Genomic DNA, 12,456 nt, shown 5'->3' on the forward strand with positions numbered 1-12,456 from the left:
TGGCATATGCGGTGATGGGAAGAAAAGCCCACGCGCTCTAACTGGCTGGAGGTGGCATCTTTCAGATTAACCAGACCTATGGTGCCAATATATGATCAGGTATTCACGTGGCCTCCATCCTTGGCAGAGATAGGGATCATCCAGAAATTTGATGCTTGAGTCTCCATAAAGGAGCGTTGTTGAAAATACCTTGCAGCCTGCCTACCTAGGCAGTAAACAGTAAGTCCGGATCACTTCTTCTCACAAGTTCATTGGCATTAAAGTACCCCACGTTTGAGTCACCAGACGATTTAAAGCAAGGTAGGCATCAAACATATTCTTCATTCCTCATTTCCAGAGGTCGTTAGGTAAGCTTTTCCAAGTTCTTTTACTCAAAGCCACTGGCAGAAATTTTTCGGCCTGCGGCCCTTCCAATATATGACCCATTGGCCCGCCAAAAACAAGTTCCACCGCATGTTGTTCCAAACATGCAACGCCCAAGCAGCAAAGAGAACTCCGTGACATTACCACTCCAGCGGCTCCTTCTTCGTCTCGCCGCGATTTGTCGTCGGGACGGGCACAGCCTTCGCCGCCAGCTTGCCGCCCTGGCCCTTCCTCTTCAAGTACGAGGTGCCGTCCAGCCACGGCGTCTCGCGCGTCATCTTCTTCTCGAACTCAGAGATCTTGTCCTCCATCTGCAGGGTCAACCCGATGTCGTCAAGGCCGTTGATCAGGCAGTGTTTCCTGAACTCCTCGACATCGAAACTGCACATTGCGTTGCCAGCAGCGTCCTTGATGGTCTGGTTCGGCAGGTCGACCTCAATCTCCCTGCCGGCGCGCGCCTCGGCGGCGATGGCATCGAGATGCCCTTGGTCCTTGATTGGGATGGGCAGCATGCCGTTCTTGAAGGTGTTGTTGAAGAAGATGTCGGCAAATGAGGGCGCGATGACACACCTGATGCCGAAGTCGTTCAGGGCCCATGGGGCGTGCTCTCGGGAGCTACCACACCCGAAGTTAGGTCCAGTGACGACCAGGATTTTGGCATTGCGGTAGGGCTCTTTGTTCAGGACAAAGTCGGCGTTCTCCTTTCCGTCTGCGTGGAAGCGCAGCTCGTAGAACAGAGCAGACCCCAGTCCGGTTCGCTTGATTGTTTTAAGGAACTGCTTGGGGATGATGGCATCAGTGTCGACATTCGACCGGTCCAGGGGAGCAGCAATGCCCTTCAGGTTGGTGAACTTCGGAAGACCGGTGGATGACCCTGCAGATGTGTTGGTGTGGGGGCCGTTGTCGTCCTTGGGGATGTCGGCGATGTGATCCTTGTCCGATTCGTCACCAGACAGGTTCTCGTCCACCTTAGGAGGCTCTGGGGCTGCCTTGAAGGCCTCGATGTGAGGGCTGGTCTCGTACTCGGTCAGTTTCCTCACGTCAGCCAGCTTGCCAACGATAGCGGCGGCGGCGGCCATAACGGGGGACATGAGATGCGTTCGCCCTTGGGCTCCCTGGCGGCCCTCGAAGTTACGGTTGCTGGTGCTTGCACAGCGCTCCTTGGGAGACAGGATGTCAGGGTTCATGCCAAGACACATGCTGCACCCGGCTTCACGCCACTCAAACCCTGCCTCCGTAAAGATCTTGTCGAGTCCCTCCTCTTCAGCTTGGTCCTTGACGATTCCTGAGCCCGGTACGATCATAGCCCTCTTGATGTTGCTGGCAATCTTCTTGCCCTTGACCACGGAAGCGGCGGCGCGCAGATCCTCGATCCTCGAATTTGTGCAAGAGCCAATGAAGACCTTGTCAACGACGACATCCTGGATGGGGGTGCCGGCAGTGAGACCCATATACTCGAGCATTCGGCGTGCGGCCGCCTTCTTAGAGTCTGAGCCAAAGCTCTCGGGGTCAGGGATGTTGCCGGTGATGGGCACGACATCCTCGGGGCTGGTACCCCAGGTCACCGTGGGAACAACGTCCTTCGCGTCGATGAAGACGTCGATATCGTACTTTGCGCCGGGGTCGGACTGCAGACTCTTCCAGTAGGCAATGGCCCGGTGCCACTCTGGAGAGTTGTACCTGGGAGCCAAGGGCCGGCCCTTCAGGTACTCGAAGGTGATGTCATCGGGGGCGACCATGCCGGCTCTCGCACCACCCTCGATGGACATGTTGCAGATGGACATGCGAGCCTCCATGCTGAGGCTGCGGATGGCAGAGCCACAGAACTCGATAACGGCACCGGTGCCACCAGCTGTTCCTATCTTGCCGATGGCGTGGAGGATGATGTCCTTGGAGCTGACACCGGGGGCCAGCTCTCCGTCAACCTGTATCCTCATGTTCTTGCTTCGCTTGGTGATCAGGCACTGGGTCGCGAGCACGTGCTCAACCTCGCTGGTGCCGATGCCGAAAGCAAGGGATCCAAAGGCGCCGTGCGTCGAGGTGTGGCTGTCACCACAGACGACTGTGGTGCCGGGGAGAGTGAAACCCTGTTCAGGGCCAATAACGTGGACGATTCCTTGCCTTCTGTCGCTCAGGCCAAAGTAGGTGAGACCGAACTTCTTGACATTGTCCTCGAGGGTGACGCATTGTACCCTTGAATCGTCCTCGGCGATAAAGCTGGCGATGTCCTTCAGGGACTTCCTGGTGGAGGTTGGGACATTCTAGGGTCATCGTCAGCGCGCAATACAACAGGAACAAGCCAGCTCATGACCACATAATCGGGTTCAACGCACGTGGTCGGTGGTGGCCAAGGTGCAGTCAGGCCTGCGGACCTTGCGCCCGGCATTTTCCAGCCCCTCAAAGGCCTGAGGAGATGTCACCTCGTGGACAAGATGCCTGTCTGTCAGGGTGAACGTCAGAACTTGCTGCCCAATGTCTTTGTCGTAATTGACTGAAACCAACCGATGTAAAGGAGAACTGTGCCGTCCAGCTTCTCATCCACGATATGTGCCTGCAGCACCTTATCGTAGAGAGTCTGCGGTGCTCCCTCTGCTCCAGGCATGATGAATCAATTGAGTAGTGTATTGCAGTGTGGTGGTTGCACGGGTTGGCGGGAATGCTCGGGGAGCTTGCAGGGTACCTCGGCTCCTGAGAGCTTCGTGTAAGTGACTGGAGCGCCGGGGATGACACAAGGTTGAGTAGCCGAGGAATTTTGGTGATAATTGATGGCTGGTCGGGAAAGGGAGAAGGAGGCGGAGAAGGAGTAGAGTAGGTGAGATTTAGACTTCTTTCAGCTAAAAGGCAGGGAGGCGACTCAAATACGCATCTGGGGGCGAGGCCTCTTAAGGAGGCTCGCGGGAAAGTACCTGCGATTGAACATTGTAGCCCAGGGGCCCGATTATCGGAGGCTCACCAGCAGCTCCGGTTCACGGAACGCGGGGAGGGACTCGGGGCGGGATGAAATTGGAAACTGATGTCAAGGCATTGGCTGACGCTCTGCTGCCGGCAGGGACTGCCCTGGAGCAGGGGTCCACAATGGCGGGGTCGGTGGTGCTTCTGGGTGCCCTCCCCTTTTCAGGCATGGCGCCTGGATGATCTTCTGAGCCCGACAGCCCAGGTACGGAGTACTTGGACTGCGTGCCTGTGGTCAACCTGCCACCTACAGTCCACAGTCATGCGGCGACCCGAGTATTGCGGATGCTGCTCCATTTCGTCAATTAGCACCAGCTGGCCCTGGAGGATAGTAGCGTCTTCGTAGCTCTTGTCAGGGGCTCGCAGAATCTCCCAAGTGGCGGTCGCGATGCTGCTGCTGCCTCAGCGAACGAAAGTTTGCGAGCGAAGCCGACAAGTGGGTCGCAGATTGTACAGTGTTGCATCGCCGTCTCTGCTGAGAACCGGGGTGAACTCTATCTGGCGGCATGTGGCGGGCATCAGGTTTCTCTCTAGGGAGTAGTTATGCAGTCTTCTATTTTGTATATTTAAAGCCTCTTGGTAAACTCTCTTCCCCTCGGTATCAGCCAGTAGAGCCTCTTGGATAGCAAACACAGATCAAGTGACCCCCGGAAGATGCGGCTGCCAGGGTCGCACACCTGCATCATGTACTGACTGTACCTTCGATGCGACCGTGAACAATATATCGGCCTTGTCCATGTAGGCACTCGCGCACAGCAAGAGAGCAGTCCCCTACTGCCTTCTGACGAGGTACCGCACCCGCGGGACGAAGATGTCCCCCAATCGCGGACTTCTCAGAATTTTCGCAAGGTTTTCCGGACCCTCACCGGGGTCCGTAAATGCTTGCACTCACTGACGTCAGCCTTGTGGGCTGAGCCGTCGCTACCCTCACCTTTCATGAGGCCGTCGATTGTCCGCACCTAGACCTGAGGCATATGTCCACACGTCCCCTTAGTGGTTCGTGAGCGAAGGAATACAAATTAGAAGGTGCTTGCTTATGACGGTGAAATTCAACGAATTCGCTCACTCCTTCGATGCACCGAGACACGGCCTTCGGGCCTCGAAGGATCTCAATGCAACCAGCCAGCCGCAGAAATCTGTATGCAAGGCGGGTTCGGCCCGGCGCGCTCTCGCTAAGCCACCTCCATATTCTCATAGACCCCAGGGAACATGGTGACAAATGCATCCAACCCAAGGCCGCATTTGGCAATACACGACTACGACGGGCCTGAGAATATGGGCAAAAGTATTTATGTGATTTGATGCTGCCGGCCGACTTGGTCAAGTCGCCTATTCATACTACATTAAGAAATGCATACTCGGCCAGTCCCTTCTCAACTACCTAACCGTCTATGAAATACCGACGGTTCGTGTTGCGTGACGGAGGCCTTCTCGCCTCAGCCAGGCCCTCGACGTCGCTCTCGTCCGGGAAGGCAGCCAGCCTGCAGTTCTCGTCCGCTTTCTGGAGTGGTGCCCGCTGTCTTGATGACCGGAGATTCGGCATGGACTGCAGCGCCACAGAGTCGGACAGGATCCAGTAATGGTGGTGGTGCGTGTGGAGACATATCTTGCCGCCGGTGTTCTTCAGGGCCTCGTTGCAGGAGCTCTCGCCGCTGGTAATTCCGTCACCGCCGACATTCCTACCAGCGTCTCGACGTTCCAGCGCCGAAGATGAGGTTCTCGATTCGGAAGTCCTTGAATTGGTTGGTCTGGTAGCACGCCCGCGAGGCTCGCTTTTCTTGCTGCCTCGCTGGTCTGTGTAGTACTCGTGGGTCATGGAATCGGGCTTGGAAGGGTCGAGATCCGACTCTGGCGTGGACCTAGACCTGAACTCGAGGGCAGAAGAAGGAGACCGCTGCCGGCTGGTCACATTTCTTGGTCCACCAGGTCGTCGCCAAGGTGAATCTCGGGGCTCCTCAGGTCTTCCACCACGACCCGGACGGCTATCACAAGACCCGCCTCTTGCCTTCACAGCGCCGGCGACCGAGACAGAGTCCGACGGTGCAATCTCAGTCGGTAGGCGGCCATGGCCGGGTTGCTAACCCACTGGTTTGGGCCCGACTCGGGGAGGTCTTGGAGACGGCTCACCTGGGAATTCCGACTCGACAGGTATCAGGTCGCTGTAGCTGCGTTTCGATGATAACGCGCGGGCCGCTGCAGACAAGGGGACTGGTTTTCGCCTCAGACCGCCTGTGGCACCACTGGTCAAGGACTGCCCTCGTGTGGAACCAGTGGTGCGTGTTTGCCCAGGGTCATCTTCGGAGGCATGTCTCACAGACGGCGTCCGCACGACCGTCCCCGTCGACTCCCCGTCCCGCGGCGTCGTGGCCGCGCTGCTCTGCGCGATGGGGCTCAGTGCCGGCTCGATCGCCGAGCTCCACCCCGACCTCCTCTTCATCCACCTCACAGTATTCCGGTGCTCGGCCCTGATGGCCTCCTTGTCCCTCTCCCACTTCCGCATCTTCTCGGCCTGCAGCTGCCGCCTCGCCGCCTCGTACGCGCTCCTCTTGTTAGCCACCGTCTGCGCGAGGGATGCGAACTCGCTCGCGGAGCTGCTGGTGGGCGTGAGCACGTCGAGCTCCCCGGTGGCCGGGTTGATGCCCTGGACCCCGAGGTAGTCGCCGGACTCCCTGAGGCTGCGGCGGAGGCGGCGCTTCTCGCGGTGCGCGAGGTACAGCTGCTGCGTGCGTGTGCTGGGGGTCGAGTTCGAGCTGGGGCTGGGCTCGATGGCGGTGTTCCAGCGGACTATCCTGTCTGCAGACTCGCCCCCAGGATCAGAGCCAGGCGAACCTTGCTTTTCGATCGTGTGTGCATCGTCTTGGCGTGATTCGGAGAGATTGTTTCTTCCCGTGCGTATGGTGTGGCCTTTCTCAGGTCTGTTGCTGGGGAGGAGTTTCCTGAGGCTGCTTGCGAAAGACATGTTGTAGGTTATATGTGTATGATGCAGCGAGCGTCTTGAACTAGTTTAGAGACAATCCAAGAGTGCGATCCTGAGCATCAGCATCTAGGGTGAAGGTGTGTTGGGAAGGAGTGACCGCCTGACCGTCTACCATCATGCCCATCATCCATACCTGGCTTCCAAAATTCTACTTGGAACACCACTGTCCAAAAGGCGTCGCTTCAGACGAAGGAATACATGCCCAAGGCAAGGGCAACTCGCTTTCAAATCTGGTCAGTTATCAACATACTTTTGAGGCATCCATCCACTGACATACCAGGAACAGGACTGCACACGCTGTACCAAGATTCTCGAAAACGGTGAGCTAAATCGTATTTCACTAGGTACCTAGATTGGTCTTCACGTATCTGCCAGTCGCCTAGAACAACAGCAGCATGAACGATAACAAAAGAGACAAAAAAAAGCACGACAGTTCCAACGCCCAGACCGAAGTGTTTCCCGTTCTGCATGCAACGCCATGATATGCAAGTAGAAAATGCCCTGAACAAATTCGGTCTTCAAGGGCAGACAGACTGCGACTTATCGTCGGTCACTGTAACCACCATGTCGCCAGCCGACGACCCATCCCATCTCGATACCTCGCCATTTGGCCGTAGGCTGTCCATCCATTGTGACCTCGGGAAAGGAAAAGAACGGTCTTGTTGAGGCGCCTGTGTAGCGAGATCTTGAGCAACGTATCCCTTCATATGCGCCAGTACTGGACCTTTAGACGCATGTTCGGCTTCACCTTGACGCTCAACAAAATCCTGAATGATTGATTAATTGGCAGCGTGGGAAGTCTGTCGTGTGTTTTCCCGCCACAATCTCGCAAGCAACGTCGCCTTGCAGGGCTTAGCAGCCCCAGTTCACCACACAACCAGAAGTCACAAATATCACCTTGTATGTTCTAACCTCGCTTTGCTTCGCCTGACTATTCGGGGGCAGGAAGACGTCGGCACAGACGCCTACCATCTAGAAGGGAACCTCTCGAAGCGCCCGCGGTGTTGTCCCATCCTGGAAAAAGGGTTCGGGCTGGACTCAGGTTCCTCGCCCACCTGACCGTCAAGCTGCATGCTTGAGGCCAAACCACTAGGGCGGCGCTCCTTGACCGGGCTATTCCTTCGGATCATCCTCTCGGCCTGGTCCTTCTGCTCCATGGCAGCCAGCTCCCGGGAGTTTTTGGGTGAAAATGGATTGCCGCCGCCGCCTCCTCTAATATCGGCGATACTAGCTGCTTTCTTCAGAGGTGACTCTGCGTGACTGTATACACCCAGACTGCCTCCGTAGGGCGTCCCTCCGTGAGGCGTTCCTCCGTACGGCGTCCCTGTGCTAGTCCCCGTGTTTGTCATCGTAGACTTCTCCGGTGATAGTCTTGGCGTCCTGGAAGCTGCCATGCCTTGGCGTAGCGGCGATGGGCGCGTCTTGAGTGTGGACTGGAACAGATCAGGTTGTTTAGGCCTGTTGTTGAGCGGGGTAAACAATGCAGGGCTCGGTGAGCCGCTGGGAGGTGCATAGCCTGAGCCGTCCGGATCAAAATGTTTGGCATAGTTTTGGTTCGGATGAGTCTGAAAGCGGCGTCGAATCAGGGTTGTCGGCGTCCCTGTCTGGATATCTTCCCACTCATTCCCTTCCTCATCCTCTCCGCACTGGGTGCCCACGTCTCGGACCACTGGGGGGTTAAGACGCGGGTGAACATATTTGTTGTCGTACTCTTTCATAACCTGCCCTTTGACAAGCTCTGAGTCTTTCTTCTGTCGACTGAAAGCAGACTCCATGGCTAGTAAGAGGCCAGAGATTGCGGCCTGCTCAACGATGCACTTGAAGACTGTCACACTGGGTTGTGGATCGAGGGGTGTCAATGGGAGGGCCATCATGTATATGAGCACATGTAAGGGGCTGAATAGGCACACCAGCTGCAAAGACGCTGGCACTGGATCCCACATTCGCAGCTCCCACACATCTCGGGTCCTGTCCGGGTGGGCACGAGAGTCGGCGCTTTCGCCGGTAAGGTCGCTGAGAATTCGCAAAGGGGATGAAGTCGCTGGCGAGGACTGCACTCGCACACGATGCGCAGAAGGTGTATTAAGTGGCTGTTCGACGTCGGCCTCGAAGAATCGGTATGCGCGGGATCGCCAGAACGTGAAGAAGAGGTTCCATGCTGAGAAAGCAACGAGGTCCCACATCAAAGAATATGCCTAATGAGCCCCAAAAGTCAGTAAGACGACATCAGCTTCGGTGCGAGCGCGGTCCATGAACTTACGAAATAGGCAAGCCACCCTGTCGAGGCAGGAGAGTCCGAATCGCTGAAAATGTCGTCGCTGTCGCCGCCTGCCGAAGACGACCCATATACACGCGCAAGTATGAAGACGAAGTTAAGCGCTAGGCCGAGCTGGGTCCCCAGAGATTTGGAGCCGAAGTTCCTCGTCTCGATCTCTTCAGACAACCAGAGGAGGTAATCCCACGGGTCCAAGAACGCCTTGATGCGCTCCATGAGCGGGCGGCGGCGGACGATACGGGGACGGGGAGGCATCGCTGCGATGGGTTCAAAAAATGATTTCTTTATGGTCGCATTGAGGTTGGCGGTGTCGCACGCGCGCGCGCTACCCGTGGCTGGATGCTGGGTGCTAGTTCTGGTTGCTGGTCGGTGGTCTTTGGTAGGAGCGTACGAAGTAAGAGATGGGAATTGTTTACATTGCGCTCGGGCAACGTGTGGAAATCCGACGGGAGATCGGTAACGGCAGGCCCCACTAATGACTGTCTGCTATCGTTTGAGACCAGCAAGATGCAGAAATGGCCTGTGGGATAACCTGCCGCGGGATTACTTGCAGTGGAACGACCTGCTGTGGGACAATCGCTCGTGGGGCAACATTCCTTAGGATATAGCCTTACAGGATAACCTCTTATGTATTGCAGAGTGAGCTATCTGTGAGCTCCAGGAACAAGGAGCTCTCTCTCCGCTTGCGGCCTTGTGCTGCAATAGGCAGCGGAACAAAGCGCTAGACGCCGGCAGGCTTGGGCCTGCTGGTTGCCAAATTTAGCGGGCGGGCAGGCAGCGATAGCTGTGGGATCCGGTGGTCAGAGCTCCGAGCCGCCTGGCCCAAACAGCGTCATTACCACAGTGCCAACCTTGGGTGAGCAGGCGGAACATCAGCAGCCTGTCTCAACTCCAACCGTTCTTCTCGCGCGACAGAACTGAGCAATATGTCACAAGCAGACTACAGGGACAGGCAATTTCTTGCCGTGATCGGTGACGAGGTACGGTTCTCAGGGTCGGTTGCTCATATAGCCTTCCTCCGCTGACCGACTCCCAGGACTCAGTAACGGGTCTGCTCCTCGCCGGCATTGGTGTAAGTTTCTCGGGACGACGCGGCAGGAGATTGTACCTGACATTTAGACAGCATGTGACCACAGGCCCAGACTCGCAGAAGAACTTCCTGGTGGTGGACAACAAGACCGACAACGCCACCATTGAGTCCACTTTCGACAAGCTCATTGAGCGCAAGGACATTGGCATTATCCTGATAAACCAACACGCAAGTTACAATTCCTTTGCTCGGGAGATGGTAACATGAGCCTGACCCTGTCTTCCCACTCCAGATCGCCGACCGCATACGCCACCGCATCGATACCTACACCGCCGCCTTCCCAACTATCCTTGAAATACCGAGCAAAGATCACCCCTATGATCCTGAGAAGGACAGCGTCTTGAGGAGGGTGCGCCGGCTGTTTGGAGAATAAGGAGCGTGCTGTTGGGGATTCGATGGGAACTATCATCAATGTATGAGGGACATACAGGGTCGAGCCGGCAGGCAGGAATTCCTGTCGAACGAGATATCGCGAGTCACGGCAGTGGTTGGGCTCGACTGCCTATGACTGGGACATGTATCAGAAGGGTGGGCACTTTCTTCTCATCTTAGGCTGACGAGGGCATTGGTAGCTTGTTGAGACCTAGGAGCAATATCCCCAAGCGGTGACATGGCGTACTAAGCGCATCCAAGCATACTCGTTACTGCTCATCCTCATGTTCTTGGTATTTGTGCTGCGATGACATTGTGGTTGGCATGCGCCTTCTTCACCCAAAACGAACTACATGGACATGACATAAAGAGCCCCAATGTTCGCGGACTGTGGTATTAGGAAACGCAACAACGCCGGCCCAATATATTTCACAATAGGCGAATGCAATCCCGAATCGACGTTCTCCATTCCTTCGACTGAAAAGTTGCTACCATATAGTGACATGCCCCAAGGAGCTAAAGCAAAGTGCCTTGCTCGACCAGCTACAGCTCGATCTCAGCAGCCTTGTCGGAGCTGAAGACGACGGTGGCGGTCAGACAAGTGATGGGCTTGTCATCCTTGGTGTACACATCGGCGAGAACAGTGTATTTGCCCTGGCGCGACGATTAGCAATTGTCATGAACAGATAAGGGCAGTGATGTTCTCACGTTAGGGATCTCCTTTGGCAGCTCGACGGTCTTGGTCAGGGTGAGGTCGCCCGAGTCGATCGGGCACTCGAGATCGACGTTCTTGACCTGCTCGCAGAGGTCGGCCTTGGTGCTGATAAGACGGATCAGGCCGTACTTGACTTGCAGAGCGACGTAGGCGCCCTCCTCGATGGGCTCGGAGACTGTGCCGGAGGCCTTGATGACGAGGTCTTGTCCACTATCGCGGGAAGCACCAGGGTTAGCCAGTAGCTCTGAGTTATCTGTGGGTCCATGTAGGCCTCCAGGCCGGGCAAGTGTACGCACGCCTTTGGGGGGTTTGGAACCAGGTCGACCTTGTCGATGGTGATGATGTCCTCGTCGTGTGCCTTTGGGCACAGCTCGAGGGGCGAGTCACCGGGGATCTTGAGGTCCTCGTTCACGGTGACCTGACTGCCCCCGAAGTTGAGACCGAAGCCGGCATGGGCGACGGCGGCGGAGAGCGCGACAAGCGCCGCGGACAGCCTCATGGCGAAGGCTGTTATCGAGGGAATAGCGGTCTGTAGGTTCGGTGTTCAGTGCCTGCTTGAGTGGGCAGTGTATGTGAAGAAATCGGATATCGCGAAGCGCACCAAAAGAGCGATGACAGCTCCGTGGATGTTGTGATGCAAAACAAGATCGAGTTGTGTTTCGTTGGGTTGAACGATGGCGTGCACAGGGGACTACACCACAGCTAACGGCGGCTATCTGGACGTCATGGGGGCCGACCCCATGACTGGCGTACTGCGGCTTGGGAGGCGATCTATTGCTGGCACATGCAGGTCAGCCACTAACAATCCAAGCCTGCCCCAGCCTTCTGGAAACCCCAAGAAAGGGTCCCGGCGAGGGCCACCAGCAGAGCCAGCCAGCCATTTGTCTGACCCGCAACAGTTACAGAGGGTTTCATTCGCGTCATCACTGCCCAGGCGAACTTGGTCCGGCACCCAGAAATGGCTTTGTTCGCAGTTCGCAGGCAAATGCAACGATGACATGACACTGAACTTCACTCTTTGTCGCCGCTGAACAGGCACCCTGACAGCAAGTATCTGTGGACTAGGGATGCTGTTTTCAGACTGTTGGAGAACCGTCTTCGATATCCTTTATGGTTCACGGTTGGACGTACTCAGACTTTGAAGTCCGTGGGCCTTGGAACCTTGGCCTCAGCGGTTCGCACATTTAGCTACCATCAAGAAGATGTGGAACTCGAATGAGACATCGGTAATATGATCAACATCTTCCACAACAAAAATGTATCAAGGCTGGTGAATTCAGGAGGCGAACCGTCCAGTGCTGGTAAAAGGTCCTAGCTAGGACAATGACAATCAGGCTTGTGATATTGGGGGCTCCATGCCCGCCCCAAGTGTGCTGACTTGCTGACCCTGCAGCAATTCGCTTGCACCGGAGAATTTTCACGAGAGAGATTGGCCAAATGGCATGCATGCTCTCCAGATTGTCGGACTACCAAGGTTGATTTCGAACTTGGTTCTTCAGAAACAACCTGTGCAGTACTAGATATGAGAACGGATATTTGCACCTGCAGAAACGGATGGTACACCGGTACATCGCCAGCACTAAACCAGCACCCACGCCCAATTCACATGCCCAATTCACACACTTGATTTATATACTTAGAGCTAATTTAAATGGTTAGGGATCATTAAGTATGCTACTTAGATATGTGAATCAGGTGTGTGAGTTGGGTGT

At 55.9% G+C, this 12,456-nt stretch overlaps 5 protein-coding genes across 5 annotated transcripts; 1 reads left to right on the plus strand and 4 right to left on the minus strand.

Annotated features, from left to right (window-relative positions):
• Positions 1-503: 503 nt before the first annotated feature.
• On the minus strand, positions 504-2,965 carry INS49_000544 (uncharacterized protein; the record flags this gene model as incomplete). The annotated part of the gene is made up of 3 exons (XM_043161381.1): positions 504-2,624; positions 2,697-2,803; positions 2,866-2,965. 3 exons carry the CDS (start codon positions 2,963-2,965, stop codon positions 504-506), a joined length of 2,328 nt encoding a protein of 775 aa, XP_043029887.1.
• A 1,731-nt stretch (positions 2,966-4,696) lies between these two features.
• Positions 4,697-6,274, minus strand: INS49_000545 (uncharacterized protein; the record flags this gene model as incomplete). The annotated part of the gene is made up of 3 exons (XM_043161382.1): positions 4,697-5,174; positions 5,225-5,297; positions 5,443-6,274. 3 exons carry the CDS (start codon positions 6,272-6,274, stop codon positions 4,697-4,699), a joined length of 1,383 nt encoding a protein of 460 aa, XP_043029888.1.
• Positions 6,275-7,257: 983 nt separating this feature from the next.
• On the minus strand, positions 7,258-8,822 carry INS49_000546 (uncharacterized protein; the record flags this gene model as incomplete). The annotated part of the gene is made up of 2 exons (XM_043161383.1): positions 7,258-8,487; positions 8,553-8,822. 2 exons carry the CDS (start codon positions 8,820-8,822, stop codon positions 7,258-7,260), a joined length of 1,500 nt encoding a protein of 499 aa, XP_043029889.1.
• Positions 8,823-9,493: 671 nt separating this feature from the next.
• INS49_000547 (uncharacterized protein) lies at positions 9,494-10,030 on the plus strand (the record flags this gene model as incomplete). Its single annotated transcript, XM_043161384.1, has 4 exons — positions 9,494-9,547; positions 9,604-9,639; positions 9,691-9,855; positions 9,890-10,030. The coding sequence occupies 4 exons, from the start codon at positions 9,494-9,496 to the stop codon at positions 10,028-10,030; spliced, it is 396 nt and encodes a 131-aa protein (XP_043029890.1).
• Positions 10,031-10,572: 542 nt separating this feature from the next.
• INS49_000548 (uncharacterized protein) lies at positions 10,573-11,243 on the minus strand (the record flags this gene model as incomplete). The annotated part of the gene is made up of 3 exons (XM_043161385.1): positions 10,573-10,683; positions 10,738-10,954; positions 11,041-11,243. 3 exons carry the CDS (start codon positions 11,241-11,243, stop codon positions 10,573-10,575), a joined length of 531 nt encoding a protein of 176 aa, XP_043029891.1.
• Between the last annotated feature and the right edge of the window lie 1,213 nt (positions 11,244-12,456).

This window comes from Diaporthe citri (assembly GCF_014595645.1).
Source record: "Diaporthe citri strain NFHF-8-4 chromosome Unknown scaffold_1, whole genome shotgun sequence".
In the NCBI taxonomy this organism is placed as follows: Eukaryota; Fungi; Ascomycota; class Sordariomycetes; order Diaporthales; family Diaporthaceae; genus Diaporthe; species Diaporthe citri.